Source organism: Aythya ferina (assembly GCF_964211825.1).
Source record: "Aythya ferina genome assembly, chromosome: Z".
NCBI lineage: Eukaryota > Metazoa > Chordata > Aves > Anseriformes > Anatidae > Aythya > Aythya ferina.
Window position 1 is genome coordinate 73,643,208 of NC_140299.1, and position 21,602 is coordinate 73,664,809.

The following is a 21,602-nucleotide window of genomic DNA, read 5'->3' on the forward strand; positions in this document are numbered from 1 at the left end:
ATCAAACTGTTGTCAGGAATGTGCTTTGAGAATACAACCTCTTACATTTCTGTTATGGATATGGATTTTAATTTCACAAGAAAATGGCATTTTATTAACAAAGAACTGTTTATTCAGTGTGCTTTTTCTGGTTTGCTTGTTTGTTTTGAATTTTGAAATGCTTTGGGTTTGTTTTTATTTTTTTGGTGAAATTACATGTTTCATGCACTGCAGTCCACCTGCAAGTTGTTTACTTTCAGAAAAAGTTCTGAATGCCCAAGACACTTTCAGAGTTGTTTATATATATATATATATTTAAAAACCTCACATTACTTTTGAAAATGGTACTTTTTTTTTTTTTTTTTTAATCTTGCTTGCCATGTTGGGTAGGTGGTCATTTGCTCAGAACATCTGTATTCAGATACATTTGCCTGGGGACCACTGGTTTATGGGCCATCACAGCTAGTTGGCACCTGCAGTTTTCTCTCTGGTAAACATGTTCACAAGTCTAAGGAGCTTTGGATTACCTCTCCTATGGTGCTCAGATTTTAAGAAGAAAAAAAAAAAAAATTCGACTGAAAATGCCCCCTCCTCCAGAATACTGATAATGGTTGGTGCTCAGAAACAGTGCAGGTGGCATCCCTGGTGCAGCAGCTTGTGGGCAGACACAGGGCCACAGACTGGTGGCTCTGCAGCTGGTGCTGGGATGTGCACTATTTTTGGATTCCTGGCCTCTGGTAATCCCCTTTGGATCCACCTGAACAGAGGCCAGGGCTGTCATGCTCTCCCCAGGGACACAGGTAGGGCTGGGGCGGGTCGATGCAGAAAGCAGTTCTGCCTGTTTGGGAATTTTCCTTTGGAAGGGATGTCCAGGCACAAGCTAGCTGGTGGTCCAGGACACGGCGTTTGTGACAGTGCCTCAAGCTGCAGATGTGCCCATCTCCATCCAAAACTCCACAAGAGATCTGCCCCCAGCGTGGGATGAAGCAGGAGTTCAGCATCTGGCTCTGCCAATGCCAGGACTTCGCCTTGAACACTGCAGAAATCTAAGCAGGGACATGAACCAGATAATAAAACCTGACCATGAAGTTACCTGTGACTCATACAACAGAGCAGATCCTGCAACGGGTCAGCTAAGGGATGTCTCCATTGCGTATTTCATTGCTGAGTGGAAGTCTCCCTAAAAAAAAATTAAAAAAAATTAAAAAAGAACTAAATAAAATGTTATATGTGCCAAAAGTTTTATTAGAGAAGCTCTGACATCCGGCTTTTCATCTGAAGTTTAAGTTCACTGCCTCTTTCTGCTGGTGTTGTTTACAAACAGGAAAGAGAAATGTATGCTGTACGTAACAATTTTATTGAGTATCTTTTAACTTCCATGTAAGAAAGCTGAAATCAATATATATATATGCACAAGCAGAAGGCTTCTGATACTTCTTTAGAGAGGTTTTTTGTTGTTAAGCAAGCAGTTAGTGCTATGTGTAGAAAAAGCACTAGTATTGCTTACAAGGCTGAATGTATGATTTTGCAGGCAGCATTTTGCAATAGTGGTATAGTGGACCTCTGCGTGTGCTTTGTAAATCTGTGGTAATAAGAGATGTATGTCACCACATCTTGAAACTATCTCCTCCACTTCTGTGACATGGACAGACCACTTTTTTAACAAAAGGAAGAAAAAAAAAGAAAAAAAAAGAAAGAAAAAAAAAAAAAGAGGAAGAAAAAAAGCCTGCATACTTGGAAGTATATTTTCACTGTTTAAACACCTCTATCTCCAATGCCCTAAAGGGGGGAAAAAAAAAAAAAAAAAAAAAAAGTGGTTGGAAAAGTCAGGCACATTGCCAGCATTTTAAAGAGCTGTTAGAGAAGAGCTTCTAGGCTAGAGATAGGTTCAGAAACTTCCTGAAGCAGCATGAGAGATATCAGTAACAGAAACATCCGAAAGCGGTTAATCATTTGCTAACTCGCTTCACGGATGAATCGTCCTGCAGTGTAGATGGAGGGGACTTGTGCTGGATTATTTCCATTGATGGATTATTTCCATCCTTTGAGACCGAGGCGCGTGTACAAGGACTGTGAGGACGCCCCCGTTGCTGTGGCTGCTGCTGCGCGTTCGCCCTCAGCGCCATGCCCTCAGCTCTCGCCCCAGGCCTTGCCTGGAGCTCACGAGCTCTCAGCAGCTGATCAGCATGCCTTCATCACGTACTGGAAGCAGCTGCCTCCCCAGTTGTCCTGCTGCTTGAGAACAGCCATGGGTGAGGTGTTTTTGGTGCCAGCAGGCCTCATGGAGGGTGTGCACGACCCCTCTGGCGGTCTGCTGGGCCCTGCCTGGCCCTTCTCGCCGAGAAGACCAAAAGCAGAGGAGCCTTGGCTCCTTCTCCTGGTCCATCTCCCATTAACATCTCCCAGACAGCCACGGCACTTCCCTCCACTCAGGTGCTTTTGCTTTCACCACCCCACAAAACAAAACACAACAGGAAAACATTTAGACGTCCTTGAAGCCAGCCAGCACAAACAGAGTTGTGGCAGTGGCTTAGATATGTTTCCAGCACTCTGTTAACAACACGCTTTTGAAAAGCTGTGCTGTGCTAAATAAGCCACAGAGAGACATAAGGGCCATTCCTCAATTTGCACTCCTTCCCTGCTCCCTACTTAGCAAGTTGCAGATCACTTTAATTATGAATACTCCTACACCCCAAAAATAAATGAGTAAATAAATAAATAAATAAGTTACCTAAGCATTGTGGCAAGGAATGGTTTTGTCAGCAAATGTCTGGTGATTATTCAGCACAGAAAGGAGACAGCTCATGATCTAGCAGTGCTGGCTTAATGGGACAGCCTGCCAAAGTATCACAAAATTCAGAGAGCATGGCTGGGGAAAAGGACGGAGAGGCACCAGGTTGCCTGTGGCCCCCTTCTGTTGTAAATAACTTCTGGAGTTGGCTCTTTCCATGGTTTGCACGTTTTTCCATAGAACTTTTCTGAGGAAAATCTTCAGCTTTAAATATTTGCATGCATCTGTTGCAGTGCATTCTGCCGTTCCCTTACCTGCTTTCAAGCCTCCTGACAGGGTGTAGCGTACTGCATTTTGTGGACAATCTCATTCCCTTGCTGCTTGATGTGTTACTTCCTACCGTGCCCTGCTCCATCTACTGCAAATTACTGCATTTCCCACTCAGAATGCCGGGATGGCAGCTACACTGTAGCATAGACCTGCTGCTAACAGCAGTTTTGATGGCTACAACTGAACTAAACTTTCTCCTATCAACCTCAAAGTCCTTCTCAAATTGACACTGATGAACACAGGCATTATTCTGTGGTGCAGTGTAAGGAGGAGATGAGGAACATCCAGGCTGTAGATCAGAGACCTTTCTTTTTTTTTTTTTTCTTTATTTTTCTCTTTTATGAATGTGATGAATAGGCAATTGCAGTAATGTATAGAGCATAAACACCAGTGTCCAACAGCAGCAGTCTCGAGGGAACTTCCCTGACCAACTGGGAGGACACCAAAGACCAGCACTGTCTGAACAATGCTGTTTGTGACTTGCTGAGGCCAAGCCCTCTTATTTTTGGTAGGGTGTACAGAAGTCCCAGCGGTGCTCTTGCACCTCTCCATTCTCTCCCGCATCCTTCCCCAGGTAGGTACGGCCCTGTTCTTGCAAACAGTGGTCAGTGTAGGAGGAGGGCAGCTGCACCACTGCCAGCACCCATGTGCTGAAGCACCAAGTCCAGCACCAGGGTCTTTGCAGAGCACTCAGGCATAAGCTGGTGACATTCCCTGCATCTTGTCTGGTAAGTGTCACTTGAGGAAGGAGTGCAGTCAGGGATAAACAACACCAGTGGGTGTTTTCGGGAAAGAGTTTGAAATACCATGGGATTGTTAAACTTGCCGTCAGTTGGTCATGAACACCTGCCCGGTCATTGCCCTGCTTGCAGCCCCCTGTTGTCATTGAGCAGCAATAGACACAGTTACGTGTCAGGGTTCAAACAACAGGGCAGCAGAGACAGAGCACTTTAGCATCAGTCAATACACTTGTGGTGCCACCAGCTGACCAAGGAAACGGAAAGCTGAGTGATTTTGGAGCAGGCAGCCGCATCCCTCGCTGCCTGCCTCTTTAAGAAGGTACCTGAGACAGAAGATGGTGTGCCTCGCTCTTCCCTGCGCGTAGCTTGCACAACAACTAGCAAGAGCCCAGCAGATCTGCAGCCTGTTGTGCTGCTTGGTTTGGGACTTATTATGTGAGGCACAGCTGTGGTCCATCCCCAGGCTACAAAGCCTGCCTTCTGAGGAGAAGCAGCTGGGGGCATGGGCTCTTCCTGCAGAGCTGACATGGCTTCTCTTCCTTCTGCATTCATCCCTGATTTTGCTTGTCTGGTTTTGCTGTGCCTGCAGCTCTGAGCTGAGCTGAGCTGAGCAGAGAAATCATGAGAAGCCAGCTAGGATCACCAGGAGTTTTCACTGACATCCACCAAAGGCTGATCTGAGGGTGCATCAGGGCTCCCCCGCTTACGCCTCCCCTGCACGGGTATTTTTGCCAATGTTACCGCAATATTTCTTTCATTGTAATACATTTAAAAAGAAAATGAGGTCAGCTCTGATTGACTTCCTTTAGCATGTTTGGGTTTTTGTTCTTATCTCAAGTTTAAAGAAAAAAAGCTGTGTATTTCAAATAGAACACATGGAGTACTTCTTGGAAGCAATTACTTTGCTGAGTAGATGGATTTTGCAAGCAGTTTGCTTACATTGTACTAATTGCTTTTTTTTTTTTTTTTTTTTTTTTTAAATCTTGAGTAGAGTGCCTTTTGCCTTGAAGGTCTCCATTTATCTCTTGTTGTTTTTCCTTTGCTTTAGGTGCAAGCCCACAGATATCTGCTCAAAAACAACTGCAGAAAACTTCCAAACTCATACATCAATATGTCCACCCCAAAATAATCAGACTTAACTGTGAGCACTGCCAAATTATAACATCTGAATGATCCTGCAGGCACTGTTTTGGGTCTGTGCTGTAGGAGGAACGCTCAGTGTTGCTGTTGTAGTTATTGAAACAAAAGTTCCTGTGTCCCAATATTCGACCTCCCGGACACGTGCTGTCTCTGCAGTGCCTGTGAGCACACCCTGTCTGCTTGGCGCTGCAGGCTTTCAGCCTGGAGCAATGCAGGAGCTGGCAGTAGGAACCTGAAGAGGTGTCTTTTTAAATCCCAGTGGCTCTGTTCCACCTTTTCTGCAGCTCCATAACTTTGATGCCTCGTCAGCCTGATGGCTGAGCTGCAAGCAGCTGCAGCAGCTGAAGGTAATCCAGATGGACATTGCATTTATGGTTTGGTAGCAGTCCTGGTCCTTCACTTGCTCCTTCAGCAGGGAATAACAGCAGATGTATACTAGCTAGGGCTTCCGTTTCGCAACCTGCATCCATGATTACAACACTGTGTTGTTTCAAGTGGAAGGATGCATACCAAGACCTTCTTTTGAAGACTGATAACCTTGCAGAAACTTTTTGTGTGAAAAGCACCAGAGAGCCTGGAGGAACCTTTTGTTTTTCTTTTAGGGAGCTGCTTTCAATGAAGTTGTACCTTTTGTGACCTTTTTCTTTTTTTTTTTTTACAACTGCTTCTGGAAGCCAGAGATATGATGTCTTTGCTGGGTGTCTCCCAGCTTGTACACTGCCCCCTTTCCCTGAAATGATGTCCAGATCCTGTATCTAGAACCTCTTCCTGCAGCATGTCATGCAGATGTGGCCAGTGGGCACAGCATTCAGAGTTGGTAGGAGGGGATCAGAAGGATCCAAGTGCCATCCCAAGCATGCAGAACAAATCAGGCTTGCTTTTCGGATGCCAATCTTTTGTCATTCTCAGCATTTAGTCTCTGCCTTTCCAAGTGTGTAGGAAAAGCTTTCACAGGTTTCTTTTGCCTCTGGCACCCCATGGTGTGGGCTGCCTGGCACACAGCTGGTCTGATATATCTGATCAAACTGGTGTTACTGGTTATTTTAAAACATAAAGTACCATCCTACTATATATAGTAGCTATCTGAAGTATTACCAGATCAGCTCTAGTCCGCATCTCAGAAAGTTGTTTAAAATGCCTTTTGTGTTTCCAAAACATCTGGATGGTTTTGTTTTCAGCCAGCAAAGGTTTTACACTTACCCTCACCTATGTCTTGCTCTCTGTGGACCGAGGTCCCTGACTGGGGAGGGTGCTAGGAAGGACCCGTTCCCAAACTCTGCCCCGCCAGAGCAGCACGCTTCTCTGAGTGCTCCTGGGGAGCCACAAGGAGCTCTGTGCAGCTGGGAGAAACCAGAACCCACCCTGGTCTGAAGACAGCTGGCCATGGAAAATAATTACCGTCATCTCTGGCAGTGTCATTAGGGAAGCCAAGGGTCTGGGGGAAGCAGAAACGGCTCCCCCATGCCCTGCAGCATCAGCATCCAGAACAAACTGAAAGAGAAGACCTTGCACTATTTTTTTTCGTTGTTGTTACTTCTTCTGTCATAGCCCAAATCTGCAGCCCATTATGAGGACACTGGCACAAGCAGTGTGCCAGAGGTTGAAGGAGTCGCATCCTCAGAAACACGCAGATTGAGCAACCTTCGATGTGGTATGATAGTGCTCTTTTTTTGTGGTTTCAGAAGCTATTTATATAGAAATCTTTAAGCCACAGTGACGCAGGATGTGGTGGTAACGCAGTAGCTGAAAGGCAAGCACTATTCTTGGGCACTTCTAGGTCCCATGCTTTGCTAACAGCGGGTTAAACTTAGACCTGGAGAGCACACTGCCAGAGGTAAAGCGCTGCTCCTGAAAAGCAGCTGGGACACAAGAATTGATCTGCTCTGCCAAATCAAACTCTTGCCAGTGGTACATGTGTGAATGTGGGGAAACTCACATATAAGACTCATCACTGGCCTAACCCAGAAGCAGTTTTCACAGCTAACTTTAGGGGGGGTGAAACTGGGATTCCCTTCTTCATAGGGATGAGGGGTGTCTCCTGCATTCTGAATTTCTCCCTTGCTTTGATTTGTACCTGCTCACACTGCATTGAGGACATAATGCAGAACTGTGCAGAGCATCCTTTCCCCAATAACTGTATTCCAGCACTTTAAACAGCCGAGAGAAAGGACCAGCTGAAGATGTACATTTTTATTTATTTATTTATTTATTTATTTATTTATTTATTTAGTGGTATAAAGCCTTGTTTGGCAATGTGATTCGCAAAGCTGTGAGTAAAGGCTAAATTTTATCAATGTGGTCTTCTGTGTTTGCCTGAGTAGTTTTAATCAATATCAATTCAGTGATGGCATGTACAAGGGAAATTACGGAGAAGCTGCCACTGGAATTCAGATATTCACCAACACCAGTGAAACACTTGTAGTCTCGTTCGCTGTATCTCCCATTTTAAGTATGGGAAATACTGTTTTTAGCACAGTGAAATTATATGCTGCAGGATGGCAAACACCCTCCTGACAGGGGAAAAAAAGTGCCTACTGTACACTTTTGCAATGCTGCTTTCCACATGATAATATTTTAATGAATCCACAGACTGGCTTCATTGAAGTTGATAAAGCATTTGTCTTTGATTCTCCCTGACATCTAAGACTTAAGTTAGAGTATGAGGTGATCTTATCCAGATAGTGCACATCAGGTGTTCCAAGGCAAACCAGAGGCATCTGTGAGAGCCAAGAGGTAGCTGCTTCCCTTTAAATCATGTCTCATCTGCGGAGTAGAAAGACGAGCTAGAAGCTGTGTTTTCTGCCTATCAGCCTCATCTAGACAGGTTTAAATGAGTACATGTAGAATTAAGTGCTGAAACCTGGAACTTACTCCTCTGATAAGCTCTCAGTATATACTTACCACAAACAAAATCAAGGTGGTTAATCTCTCGGTGGTTCTCTTGTGAAGTGCTGTGCCATGCCTGTCTGCTGTCCTAAGGCTTTATCCTGCCTCTGCTCTATCACTGCTCTTTGTAGATGTTTCGGTGGTCGGGTGATAGCAGGAGCAATGTCCTCTGGGCCTGGACACCCTCCTTCTCCAAGTGAGAGCTGCTTCAGCTGCGGCATGTATGGGGGACTTATGTGCATGGGCTACCCCAGGCTGCTGCCACGTTCAGACAGTATTTTATTTTGTTAACGTTCAGATCAGGATGAGGAGGTCTGCTTGGGAAGGAGGCTATCCCAACAAATCCAAAAGACCATCGGATCGTCCAGGAAGACATATTCTGGAGTCTCTAAAATCTGTGTTTTGTGTAACTGGGCTTAATGCAATTGCCTCAAGGGATGTCCACCACACCTTACCAGCTAACTGTCGTTGCATAAATTCCACTAGGGCTCTATCAAGTAAAAGCACACACAGATTTCTTGCAGTTGAGTGTACAGTGCTGCCATTTCAAGTGTCTCTACCCTTTTGTAGCACTTTGTCCTGTTCACAGTCTGGTACAAGCATGGGAGAAGCTGTTTTTATTCCTATTAAGGAAGCAGATAGAGGCTAATATGTTCCTTCTAATATTACTAGTTTCGTCTTACGTAAGAATCAAAGCAGGCCTTTACACATGAAGTTGCATCCACCCATGCTTCGTTTGGAAACTTGTGTTGCAACTGGAGCTCATCCAAAGATAATACCGGCAACGCTTAATGTCCCTGACAACAAAGGAAAATACAATTAAACAATCTCATGCACCAATGTCACTTGAAATCTGCTAAACAAAGTGTATAGCTTAAGTGTGGCATTGTGACCGCCCCTGGGGAAGTGCCAGAGTACACAGGGGGTTTAAGGATTCCCAAAAGAAAAGGAGGGAAAACATTTTTTTTTCAACACCACCGTGAAAGATTTTTCTCTGCTTAAAACCTGCAGGTAGTTACAGGGGCGAAGAAACGCCCAGGTCCTGGGCATGCTAAATATACCTTGGAGGTACAGGCAGAACAGAGCCCGGCTTGTGAGCTGCCTGCGGGGTGCCAGCTGTCCTGCTCCTGCCTGAGGTGACCTCTGGCCATGAGCCTTCACGTGTGGGTGGCGTGGCCACCACAAGGACTTTGGGGTTGCCCACTCCCTGCTGACCTGCAGGGCCCCCGCACAGCTGATGCTGACGGAAGGGATGGGGTTCTTGGCATCATCCATGGAGACACAGGTGCACGTGAAGGGCGTTTTGCGTGTCTTCAGGCTCAGAGTCACCACAGGGTCACTGCTTGTCACCCGCAGCTGCCCCACACCAGGGGCTGAGGGCCTCACCAATTCCTCTTGCCTCTGGGATGCGTCTGTCCCCCACCTGGTGTCTCAAGTCATGACCGTGAGCAACCACTGCCAGTAAAGGGGAGGCTGAATTTCAGCTAGGTCGTGCAAATGGGATGCCAGGTGTGGACTGAAAGGTGATTTTCACCGTGACCCAGGGACACCAGCACCATGAGCCCCAGGAGCCTCTGATCTGCAGGACTTTGGTGCTCTTGCTCCAGCCAAGCTACCACCGCCGGTTTGGGACTGCACGAGCATTTCTGTCCACAGCAAAGCATAAAGGCTCATGTAGAATGGCTGAAAGCTGAAAAAGACACTGAGGTTTCCTCTGTGTGTCAGGTTTTTGGCTACAGAGGAACTCCATGGGGACTACTGTTTGTCTTTACACAGAGATAAATGCTCAAATTGCTTTGGCAACAGCCGGGCCTTTATTCAGAGATTAGCTTCACATATCTTTATGAATTTAGAAATCAGTTGGAATCCTGACCATTGGCACTTAATGACTTCCTGTTTTTGTCTAAAATGCTTTTTTTATAGATAAATGGCTTACTTTTGTGGAGAGAAAAAAAAAAATAAAAAAACACTGTCTCTCTCCTGCAGTAATTAGATCAGTGACGAAATCCATTTTCCCTTAACAACCTTTTGAGCTGAGGGATTCAAATGGATGTGGATAAGCTGCCTTAGGTTCACGTGTTTCCTTTTTGTTTCTGAAAGCAGCTCACACATGCTGTCTTTGGAGGATGTCCTTTAAAACAGTGACAAACATACATTTGAAACAAGGGGATATCCAAACACCTTTGGTGGAACAACCTTCACAGCGACATGGTCAAGTCCCCAGCACTGCAGGCTCTCAAAACACAACCAGACAGGGTGCCAGATAGTTTCATCTAGGCTCCTTTTTCCCACAAAATGATGGTGTTTTGAGGTCCCTTCCAGCCTGGGCTGTTCTGTGGTTCTGTGATTCTGTGACAAGGGCAAAAGAGACAAGCAGTCACAGGTGAAATGTTAAGTGTTATTGTTGACAAAGATAGCCATGCCTTAAGCACTGAACAAATCAAGTGCACAGGAGCTCAGAGATGAAGACAGATGTTTGAAGCAGACACATGCTGCATTCCTCCTGGGAAGAAGTACATTTTGGAGGAAGATATGATTTCTGTGCTTCTCTACAATGCAGCTATCAGTTTGTGCAAAGTCTGACCAAACACAACAGCTTAACATCCTGAAGTTGGATTCAGGAAGAGGTTGGAGTGTGGGCATGCATCTATCTGTGAGGGAGGTAGGAAATCAAGGGGTGTATACAGTGCTAGCAGAAACAACTTATTATTTTAAAGTCCTTTTGTCAACCATGCATGCACTAGATTGAAAAATCTGGCAAACCTGTCCATTTTCCATGTGAAATTGGGAAAAACTGTTGGAGATTTTCTCCCTGTCCATAAGGAGGTCAGGATTTTGTCTATTAAATGCAAATTCAGACTTGCTCAGCTCATGGGAGACTTAAAACAGGGATCCCAGGAATGGGGCAAGTATAGTTCTGTGAAGGGCAGGCTGGTAACTCATAGCATTGGGACCCTTCCATACACCTCCTAGCTGGGTGTTTTCTCCTGCTTCCTGTATTCTTTTGCCCCAGACCGTCTTCCAAGAAGTATATGTAAGGTACTGTTTCTTGAAGATGGATGCAGATTTTTGTCAGCTTTCCTTTGTTCTCATTTCCCATTTTGTACTGCTGGAGATACTGCCCCTTCCCCTCACACACAACCCATCAGAGAAATGTCAGGTGTGAAACCCAAAGTTTCTACTGCATCAGAGTTTCACAGCCTGATAGAAAGCATCACGTCCGATAGAAAGCAGCATTTTGCAGTCAGTCAGAAACACAAAGCATGGAAAGCCCCAAGCCTGGTGGAGCCTTGGAGCCTGTAGATGGAGGAGCAAGACTCTCATATCTCAACTTTTGCAGACTTTGCCAAATCTAGCATGGGGTTATTTTACCTTTCTTAACCTGGTCCTTTTTTTGGTAGCCACGTTTTATATTTTAGAATAAAAATTCCATGGGTGAAAGCAAACCTTGCCCCAATGCTGACTATTTCCAGCAGAAAACTACAGATAACAGCAACAACTGTGTTTTCATTCAGTAAGAACTATAAGCTATATTGTAGTAGTGTTGTGGCAAAATCAGGGACAATGATGTCAGACTAGCATTAGAAGAATGACGCCTACGCTCTGTATGTTTACAGCACGATAAATGGTCTTCACAGGTCCCTTGCATATGTAATAATCCAGCATTCATTTTAGATTTCATTCTATAATATTTCTATCTGGGGAAAACAATACATAGCTATAAACGTGGACTACTTCACACAGTCCTAATCTCCATCCGAGCTATGCACACAATAATATGCGGGGTGATAAGGAGGCTTATTGATAAAGCTTAACAGATGGCGAGGGCATGAAAAAGTGCAGTTGTGCTGCAGCTGATGAGGTTTTTCCCCAGCTAGCATAGCAAGCGGCTGTCCCTGCTGAAGGTGTCATTGTGCTGGGAAATATCTGGCATTTCTGAAGCCTTCTGGCTGTAGCTCTGTTAAATACAGCCAGGGCTCTGTGCTTTTACACTTGTTTTTAATCAGCAAGGCAGATGTAATGCAGAGTTTCCTCCACACCTCCACCACCTTGCTGCACAAGGGGCAGGCCACTGCTTGCCCGCAGCTCGTTTTGGGTGCTGCAGTTTCTGTTTTCTTTCTCCACGCTTTCCAACTGCAATACGTTCCAGATTTCTCCCCCAGCCACCAGCCAGCCAGGTCTGTGCTGCTGTGCTCCTGGGGAAGCTGTGTCCCCACGTCGTTGCAGCAAGAACCTGCTCCCTGTCAGTCACCAGTGGTGGTGCTCAGTGTCCTTCCCTCTCTTGGTCCTCACTGGCCTGCTGGAGGAGGTGGTGTAGCTGTCCATCATACTCTGACACCAGGATGGGATTTGGAGAGGACAACCTCTCCTCTTGCTCCCTAAATTGAGCCCTTTCCATATTTTCCTCCTCCATCCCTCCTCCAGATGAGGAACCTGCAGGTTGGGCTTCAGAGCATGCCAGCAAACAGCAAAGTCGGGGTGGGCACATGGATGGGTGGAAGAGGACTCACAGCAGGGACACACGGTGGTTAAGGAAAATGGTTATGGAAAACAAATGTTTCAGGACAGGAATGTATTGGTGCAGCTCACATCTCACCAGAGCCTGAGAGTAACCTTCTTCATGCCCCCTTTCCCTCTTTCCAGCTCTGGTTTGCTGCTTTCTGCTTGAAATGCATTTTTTCTCCCCATTCACGAGCAGCAGAGGATGCTCCGCCCTGCGTGTGGGAGATCAGGGTATGGGCAGCAGCGGTGTGTGACTTGGCAGGAGCAGCCGTGCTCCTTTTATTTCACCATTGTGAGCGAGGGGAAAATAAATGCTCATGGAATAAATGCAGTCTGTCTTCGTCCAAGGTGAAAAGGCTGAAAAAAAAAATAAATAAATGGTGCTGCTTAGGAAATGCTTTGCCTGCAAGCTTCAAGAGAAGTTCCAAGAGCAGCTGTGTCTGGGCTGGGTCATGTCCTTGGCCACCGCAGGGACACCATGGTAGGGGACACGGGGGGACAGGGGCACGTACCCATGCTTGGTTTAGGGTCTGTGCAGGGTCTGCCCTTCACTTCACTGAAGAACAGAAGAAAGCTCCTTAAGACATACTGGGAATGTTTCTCCCGCCCTCTTCAACATATTTACTATTAACCATGTCCAATCTTCTGGCTGAGCGTGCTTCTCGGGAGGGTTATAGCCATACTTGCTTTGGCTATAACCAAGTTTTTGTAAATACAGGCATCAGTGTGAGACAGTCTCCACCGGCAGCAAAACAAACCATCCCAAAAGGTCTGTTCTTAGTGATAAACTCAACCATGGCACAACTGCCCGTGGTAGCACAGGTGTGATTTGTCTCTCACAGGTACAGCCTTAAAGCAGTACATGTATTTCTGTGTGTTTCAGAGACTGGTGTTTACCTTACCCTTTTTTCCTTCTGTACTGTGTGAAATTTGTTGCATTGTTTTTGCAGACGTTCATTAGAGGACTGAGGACTTAGCAATAACTATCTGGTTTGTCAGTGTTTATCCTCATGTGGTGGTATGTTTCCTTTCTGCTGCTCTTTTCTTGGAGTTGTTTTCTCTTTTGTTTTTCAAGTTGCTCATTTTTGTGTGATTTATCATGCGTGGTTTCGTGTGTCTATTGCCCACAACGGTTTCTACTCTCTCGCAATCACATCTTGACATGATGCCACACTTACCCAGGAGTTTCCAGGCTTGCAGCTACCATGGGTTTTATTCCAATCCAGACAGCTGCACTGGACAGGGGTTCAGGGCAGACGTGATGCAGTCATACCATGGTCACTGGAAAGCCCTCAGCACCACTTCCCCGCAGCATAGCAAGCCAGATTATGCTCGAGGAGCTGGAGTTTCAGCCCCGAGTGAGATGTATCATCACACAGCAAGTTTCAGAAGATGAGATTTGTGTCGTAACTCAGATTTCTGCTTCCCGGTCTATAGGGATGCTTCCCCTCTTGTCTCATTAAATCTTGTTAAAGGATGCTGTGCTATTTTCCCTGTTCCCCCAAGCTTTGCCACCCCTCATCCTGATGGGCATTTCCCAGGCCCAGAGGGCTGACCTTGGCCATGAACCATGGGGATGTTGCTCACGCTGCAGACCAGCAGCCAGGCCAGCTCTGCGTGGGGCCAGCACCCTACGGGCTGCCAAGGCTGGAGGCATCTCCCCAGGACACTCTCTGTGCAGGCTACTCAAGGACTTATCATCTGCAGCTTCATTTGTGCCTGGTGGGCCCTCCCAGTGCCATGGCAGGACAGTGACACACCCACAGAGATGATCAGATGTGATTCCTTGAATGCAGTAGATCTGCTTTGTATGTCCTTGTAACGTGGGTTTCATGGCATTTGTAAAATGCTACGATGCACCAGGGAGTTGACCACTTTGGGCTCCTCTTGGTTCTGTTCCTGAGCAGAAAAATACATAAAGACTTTGAAGTATGCTGAAGGCTTCTTGGCATATAGACAGCATGATGCTTTTGGATCTTCTTGTTTCATTAGATGTGATATTTTTAGGTTGTTGGTGAAATCAACACACAGCAGACTTCAGAAAAGGGAAGAATTTAACCTCACTTTTAGCCTGGTGTCACTTTACTTTGACAAATATTCCAAGAAAGAAGTAGAAAAAATAAACTCCAAGCTCTTTTCATTCCAGGGGAAGAATTCCACGTTTAACAGATGACCTACATCTGAATTAGCAGGAGCCCGACACTTTCACGTTCCTTGCACTGCACCTAATTCAAACACGCCCTCACCGTGAGTGATGCTTCCCAGTATTTTCCAGGGCACTGACAGTTAAATAACAAGTGAGAGAAAACCCGAGGCATTGTTTGTGTCACCATTTGCAAGCACTTAGCTTAATAAGCCACAGGAGCCATTAGCGTGGTGGGAAGTTTTCCTAGGAAAATCCCAGACGCTAAAGGGAAACAAAACCCACTGGAGTGAATGGGGCTGGCTTCAATGGCTTTTACTTCCCAAAAACAAACGAGCCGTCTGTTCCGAAGCCTGAAACCCACACTGTGTGCCCAAAGGTCAGTCCTGGACCTTGTGTGGAAGAAAACTGCGTGGAAGAAACCAGGTGGGAAGTCGTCAGGGTCTGCCACTGGGGGACAGGGCAGCCCAAGTTACCTCTGGGGTCTGGAGCCACGTGTGTCTTCTGCCCTCCACAGCCTTGTCACCAGCTGGCACAAGCAGCAAGGCAGCAGCATGCAGAGTGACAGCTTCCTCCTCTCTCAGAGGTGCCTCAGGCATTATCCCTATATTTTTTTTTCTTTATTTTTTTATTCTTTTTATTTTTTAAGGGCAGAATGAGGAGCACGGAGAGTTTAGTCGCTTGCTTGGCTACAGCCCTCTTTTTTCTGGAGTGCAACCATGTCAGGCCTCAGCATGTAGTTTATTGGATCTACCTGAGATACTGAGGAGCCTTGAGAGGCTCCAAAACTCCCCTTGAGACCAATGTTCAGAGCAGTGGGCTGCATGTGGACCTCTGTCAGTGAATTTGGGGCTTTCTCAGGGGCTAATGGCAACCCGCCTCACCGTACTGCTACTTCTTGTGGGCAGCAGTACCCAAAACTGATAGCAACAGAACGTCCTGTTTGGTACGTTCAGTTTCTCCACAAAAAAGATTTGAAACAAAACAACAAAAGTTGTTGGAAAATTGGAAGCTTTCAATCGCAACTTTGAGCAACCCTAGGAGAGCCTTCCTGTCAGCCCCATTGTTCCCACGTTGGACGTCTCTGCTGCAGGCTGGGTGAGGATGCTGTCATCGTCTTTTGTCCTTGACTGGAGATCCCATGACTTGCAGAGTTCCCGTCTCTGATGTTATTCTCCAGAGGCAGCCCATAATGAAGAAAATACACGCCGAAGCTGGAACAAAGTCCACCACTGCCTGGCTAGCAAGGAGGCTGAGCACAACACGCACAGCTTCTGCAGCAAGTGGTTGAATTTGAAAGATTTTCTCAGCTCCTGCAGAAATGAGCTCAGCAGGGCTGCTCCGTGAGGAAGGCAGCCTCTGAATCAGCCTGGGCCGTCCTGTATATGAGAAGATGCAGCTTTCTACTCTTGCAGGAACAGGTATGAGTGAGGGACAAAAGAACAAAACCCTCTGCCCAGGTTTCAAGTGCTCTTTTCCAGGCCCGCTGGAACCCGAAAGAGCTGCAGACAAAGGCTCTGAAGTGGACTTGTGTTTGATGCCACCTCACTGTGGGAGAATTTCAGCCCTATTCTGTAAATCTGCTGCCAGCCCCTAACAAAGCAATCCAGCAAAAGAAGTCAGGGCTTTTGTACAAGCAGCTGGCAGCTCGCCTCCCAGCTTCTTTCCCTGTTTCCCTCTGCGTGTTGTTGACCAGCAAAGTGATAGGCATCGAGGGGCACTGTGGCACCACTGTTTGCAAGCAAACTCGGCTTGGGGTTGTTTTTTTGGTGCATTGAAAACCTGTGTGTGCTTGCCCGATTGGCAACCAGCATCTTGGAGCACAGCACACCCTGCAAAGCCATCCAGAAACTGCTCTTCTGCCTGATCTGGGTGAGCAGCATCCGAAGGGAAAGGTGTCTGTGTGGCATGCAGCTGCTGCCCAAGCTGGGGACAGCAAGCAGCATGGCAGAGTCTGACTGAGGGCAGCTACGGGACCTATGGGGCTCACTGCTGCCAAAAAAAAGGGAGGCAGCATGTTAGCAAACACCGTGATGAGACAAGAACCTGCTGGAAACAGTGCTGGCCGGGCAGTGCTGAGAAGCCCTCGTAGCTGCTCTTAAGCCTGCTGGCAGATGATAAGACCTCGGTTCCCACCCCTACCAAGCATGTCAGCCTGGAAAATCTCAGGAGCACCGTCTCTGTTCTGACAGGATCTGTGTGCAAGGGCTTCCCCCGTCATGCTTGGATTCAGAACCTCTGTAACCCTGCAAGTTAGCATCACTGTTTGACTCAGTACTTCCAGTACAATGTGAGGCATTTTGATTTCATTTCTGCATTGAGCTCCAAGCGTTGTTCTGGGCTTTGTCCCCATCAGAGCTCTGCAAAGCAGAGAAAGGAGGGGGAAGCATTTTAATCAGGGTAAGGCTCTTTGGCATTTACACTATTGAAGCCCGAGGAGTCTCTGAATTTCTGTTGAATAGAGCCCTAAGAAAAGGAGTAGATTTGTTGAAGGACGGCATTTCAGTGCAAGAAGGATGTGTGTTTAGGACTTTCCATTACATAATAGGGCTGAAATGGATTAACAAGACCCAGGCTTTCTTTTTTCTTGAGAATTGCTGCCTGCACCACTTTTTCTCTATTACTGATGCTTCAGTCACAGCTCTCACAGAAAGGTTTCCTTTGTTGTTATTGGTTCGAGAAGTAAATTACAGCATTGTTTCTCCTGATCAAGAGATTGATTAGTCAGAGGCCTCTAACTGAAGGGGAAAATGTTCCTCATCATCAACTTTAAATGCAAGCATATGTGCCAAGTGGAGAACATTTAAAATTGTGAGGAGGGTGGAGGGGGGAGGCTTGCTCTTTTGATGTGCTGCCCATAACTGTTCATGGGTCTCTGAAAGGCAGCCGTCTCATCAGGTCAGTGAAGAAATAGTGTGGGAAAGATGCCCTTGCATTAGAAAACTAAACACCACCACCTCCAGCTGGATGGTTCTTGTGGTGTTGTGACCAGCGCCAGCACGCTGGTATATCTGTGGGTTTTGTTGTGTGTTGTCTCCTCTCCCCCTCACCAGGTGCTTTCATCATCTGCTGGACCCCGGGATTAGTCTTGCTGCTCCTCGACGTCTGCTGCCCGCAGTGCAACGTCCTGGCCTACGAGAAGTTCTTCCTGCTCCTGGCCGAGTTCAACTCCGCCATGAACCCCATCATCTACTCCTACCGGGACAAGGAGATGAGCGCGACCTTCAAGCAGATCCTCTGCTGCCAGCGCAGCGACAACGCCAATGGCCCCACCGAAGGCTCGGACCGCTCGGCGTCCTCGCTCAACCACACCATCCTGGCCGGCGTCCACAGCAATGACCACTCGGTGGTGTAAAGCCCCCCGCCAGCCAGCCTCACTGCTGATGAAGCCACCCCGGGGAGGTAACCCACTCGTAAAGGTGATTTTTTTGTTGTTTTTTTGTTTTGTTTTCCTCAAACACTAATGGACTACGAGAGCTTCTCTTCCAGGCAGCCCGGCACAGCAGCGGGTGCCGGGACCGGCCGTGCTGCCAGGCCTTTGCCTTCTGCTCGCAGAAGGTGGGAAGCAGACGCCTTGCAGCCACGCTCACCCCTGGGAAGCCTCGCTGAGACTTCGTCGGCCCTCGCGGCGTCTTGGTGCCAGTCTGAATCAACTCTGATTAATTAAGCTTATACCTGCTTCACTGCATTTACATGTAGCCACTTAGTCTTTTTAAAAAGGGAGTAAAGGGGATAAAAGTATGCCTTTCATTTAATAGACATGTAATATTTATCACCATCAGCATGCTTTTGATGAACATTTTCTGTGCAGGGAGTAAAACTGTGCTCTAGTCTTCGTATCCTTAGCCACACTGCCGTAACTACAGTAAAAACAAAAGTATTTTTTCTAATACAGGCAACAGGAAGATGATGGAAACAGACTCTTCTTACCTTCATTACTGGTGTTAGAGAGCATGCATGTTCTGTGTGTATGCAGATTGTTTTAATTATGGGAAGAAAAAAAAAAAAAGCTCGTTGTAAAGTCTGCAAGAAAGTAGAAAAGCATAGACTGTATTCCAGTGTTTGTTTAGATTATGAAATAAACAATACTCTAGTCACAAGGTATTTAATGTTCTTCTTTGAAGTGTGGTATGAAATGTGTAATGTGTGAGGGGTCCCAAGTTTTTCAGGGTCAAGTTCTTAAAGTAGGACACATCTCTAGGGCTCTTCAAGGGCTACAAACATATTGGTAAGTTTAAAAAAACAACAACAACAACAACAAAAAAAACTTATTTTAGCTGTTGGAATGCTTTTCTTGTTCATTATGGAAAGAAATGGGATTTTTAACATGAAAAAAAAATATATATGTACTTTAAAAAAAAATACTTTTCTTCTAATAAGAAACACAACAACTTCTGTGTTTTGCACTGAGAAATGTTTGTAGGGTATCTTCTAAATTATTTACCCTGCATTTCAAAAGCAGTGGGCTACTAAGAATGAAGGTACAATTTTATTTAGTAAAGTCAAGACCAAATATGCAGCAGTCTATTGCAAATGACTGAACCATTCTATATATAATAGTCACATATGCACATTACTATGAAAAGCTAAGCTGACAGATGGATTTTTTCATATGTAGCTGTTTCAAAGAGAAATACCACTAATGTGAATTTCACCTCCCAAGAATCAGTGATGTTAATCAAAATTTCTTGACAGGAAGAAACATTAGCAAAGATGGAATCTTGCAGACAAAGAACTTGGGACCTTCCTCTGGGAAACTGTGTGTTCTCCTAATGATGTAAAATATATCGACGGTAAATTTCGAAGACCGTTTTCCTTATAGTAATATGTCTCTATAGCAAAAAAAAAAAAAAAAAAAAAAAAAAAGTAAAAAATGTGAGGTGTATCAGTCAATGTAATGTATTGGAATGTAACATAAGGGACTATATTCTCCCATGTGGGCAGGGAAGAAATGGAGATCAGAGGGTCAGCTCAACTCAAAGCAGAGTTTTTAACATCTCTGTTTAAAATCGTGGGAAAAAGCTGCTCAGAAAAGGCAGTTCCTTGCTGAGAGAGGGAAAAACAGCAAGTGAGCAAAACCTGTCCCCACTAAACACAGTGAGAGTTTTGCCACTGCTTTCAGTAAAACTGAAATTCACTTGTACTGTTAAGCCAAATTTGTACAGACACTGTGGAAGGAGGAGTGGGAAGAGGGGATAAATGAAGCATTATCTGCCATCTGATCAAGGTATCAAATGTTGCACTTCCTTTGGACAAAGCAGAGGTCTTTATCTGATTGTGTTTAAAAGCAAGTGAATCTAAAGGCTGATTTGTGTTTTATTCATGTGACTGTAGTGAGAAAGAGAACAGGCTGTATGAACTTTTTCATGTAAAAGCATCTGCTTGCGAAGCCACTCATAATGTTTCCTGGTGCCTGCATGATGGCCAAGCTAGTGCAGGTAAGCAGGAGAAAGGAGAGGGTAAGAGTGCCTCCAAAGAGAGAGGACATCTCACAAACACTTCTTTATTATTTTTTTCTTATCTAAAATGTGCTCTGAGTCATTTTCTCCCCTGAATCTAGGGAGAGCACTTTTTCCTGTCCCCAGCTTCCTCACAAAAGGAAGGAGCATCATAGACACTTTATTTTGGGGGTAGTCTTCCTTTTCCCAGTGTCCTTTTAACTGCTGTTTGCATGTTCTTCACAGAGTCTGTCCTGGATAAGTTGGGAGGGTGATGTTAAGAAACAGCAGTGTTTCATTCACCCCGGTTTTCTGTGCTGGAAGTGCGTGGTGGTTTGGGAGAAGCAGTGGGTGAATAATTTAATGGGGAGCGCGATTGTTCACGACATGCTGGTGGGTCCAGGGACCTGACATGAAGACGGATGCCCAAGGAGGCTCTTGTGTTCTCATTACCATTGCAACAGGTGGCAGGTGCTGCCCAGGTACATAGATCAGATGTTCTCCAAGGAGGCACTCGACAATTCATGAAGCTGGACCTTTCGAACTCCTGACAGCAGTTAAATTTCAGCCGTGGGATTGATTAATCCGGGAGCACTTCTGGGAGAAGGGGGCTTTTCTAGAAGGTGAAGTGCAATGCAAAGGCAACAGGATGCAAAAGTTGCTTCTAAGATTCCACTAGAGGAACTAACTGAGCATGTGGCTGCTGTTTAAAGATTTAATTAGTGCTTTGTTTTATTGACGTGATCTCCCTATACCCTTGAGAAATCTGATCTGTGGATTGAGTGTTTCTTTGCAAGCTAATGAAATTAAAGCTGCTGTGAGCAAAGAGAATAAAATCAAGAGCTTGGAATAGAAGAATTCTTTTGCTCTCTTCTTTAGAGTGGCTCCCATGCCACTTGGTTTCGTCTCAGATTTTTTTATCTTTTACTTCTCCAATCAGGATTTTTCCACCTTCATTATGGAGATGTAGAACTCATTTCTGCTATGTGAAAATGTGGTGTGAAGTACTTAGGGGAAAAAATTGCTCCACTTATTTTTCTTATCTCAAATCCTACAGAAGGTTTTAAAAGACTTCTTAAAATACCAGCGATCCTCCCACAGTCATTAAAATTCTTCTGTTGCTGGCTGCCTCTGGCCCAAGTAAATCCTCTTGAAGTTCAAATTTAATGGTGTTTGTTTCAGCAATTGTAGCGGTGGGAGCTGTGTATTTGTAGCAAAATGGCTGATGAAGTCACCTGCAGGTCAAAGAAAATGTGTTTTCCCTACTTCATTTATTCAGGGTCAGCACAAGTGTGGAAAGTAATGGAAAAGATTGCCCTTGAATGAGGGATTATTAACCAAAATTATAACTCCCCACTGCTATCACAATTGACATTAGAGGCTGGGTGACGCAGTGGTCCACAGAGTTGCTAGTTGCAGCATTTACACGAAAAGCTGAAAACATGATCTTTGTTTTACACAGTGCATTTCTTGTTCTCTGGGATCTCTCTATAGCTGGCTCTCTATAGGCTGGCGGCTGACTGGGATGCTGAAGGCTGGGCACGTAACTGGCACAAGGAGAAATGGCAGACCAGTAAAGAGCTTTTACAGTGCTTCCTAAAACCAAGCATACCTGTCCATAATGCACCGGTAGCAGGGTTTTTTTTAAATAGTTGCCCCAAGACCAACCACTGTTTTTGTTTTTGTTTTTTACTTTGTCTTTCCCAACTGTT

General features: G+C 45.6%; 1 protein-coding gene across 3 annotated transcripts in view; it reads left to right on the plus strand.

Annotated features, from left to right (window-relative positions):
* Window positions 1–20,748, plus strand: part of LPAR1 (lysophosphatidic acid receptor 1) — a 70,378-nt gene extending 49,630 nt beyond the window's left edge. For 2 of the 3 annotated variants that reach the window (XM_084503930.1, XM_084503931.1), the window contains exon 4: window positions 17,506–20,748. In XM_084503930.1, the coding sequence (XP_084360056.1) occupies window positions 17,506–17,807 (302 nt within the window). In that variant the 3' untranslated portion in view covers window positions 17,808–20,748. The remainder of the gene's footprint in view (window positions 1–17,505) is intronic. The other variant, XM_084503932.1, reaches the window with a different exon arrangement.
* Window positions 20,749–21,602: the final 854 nt, after the last annotated feature.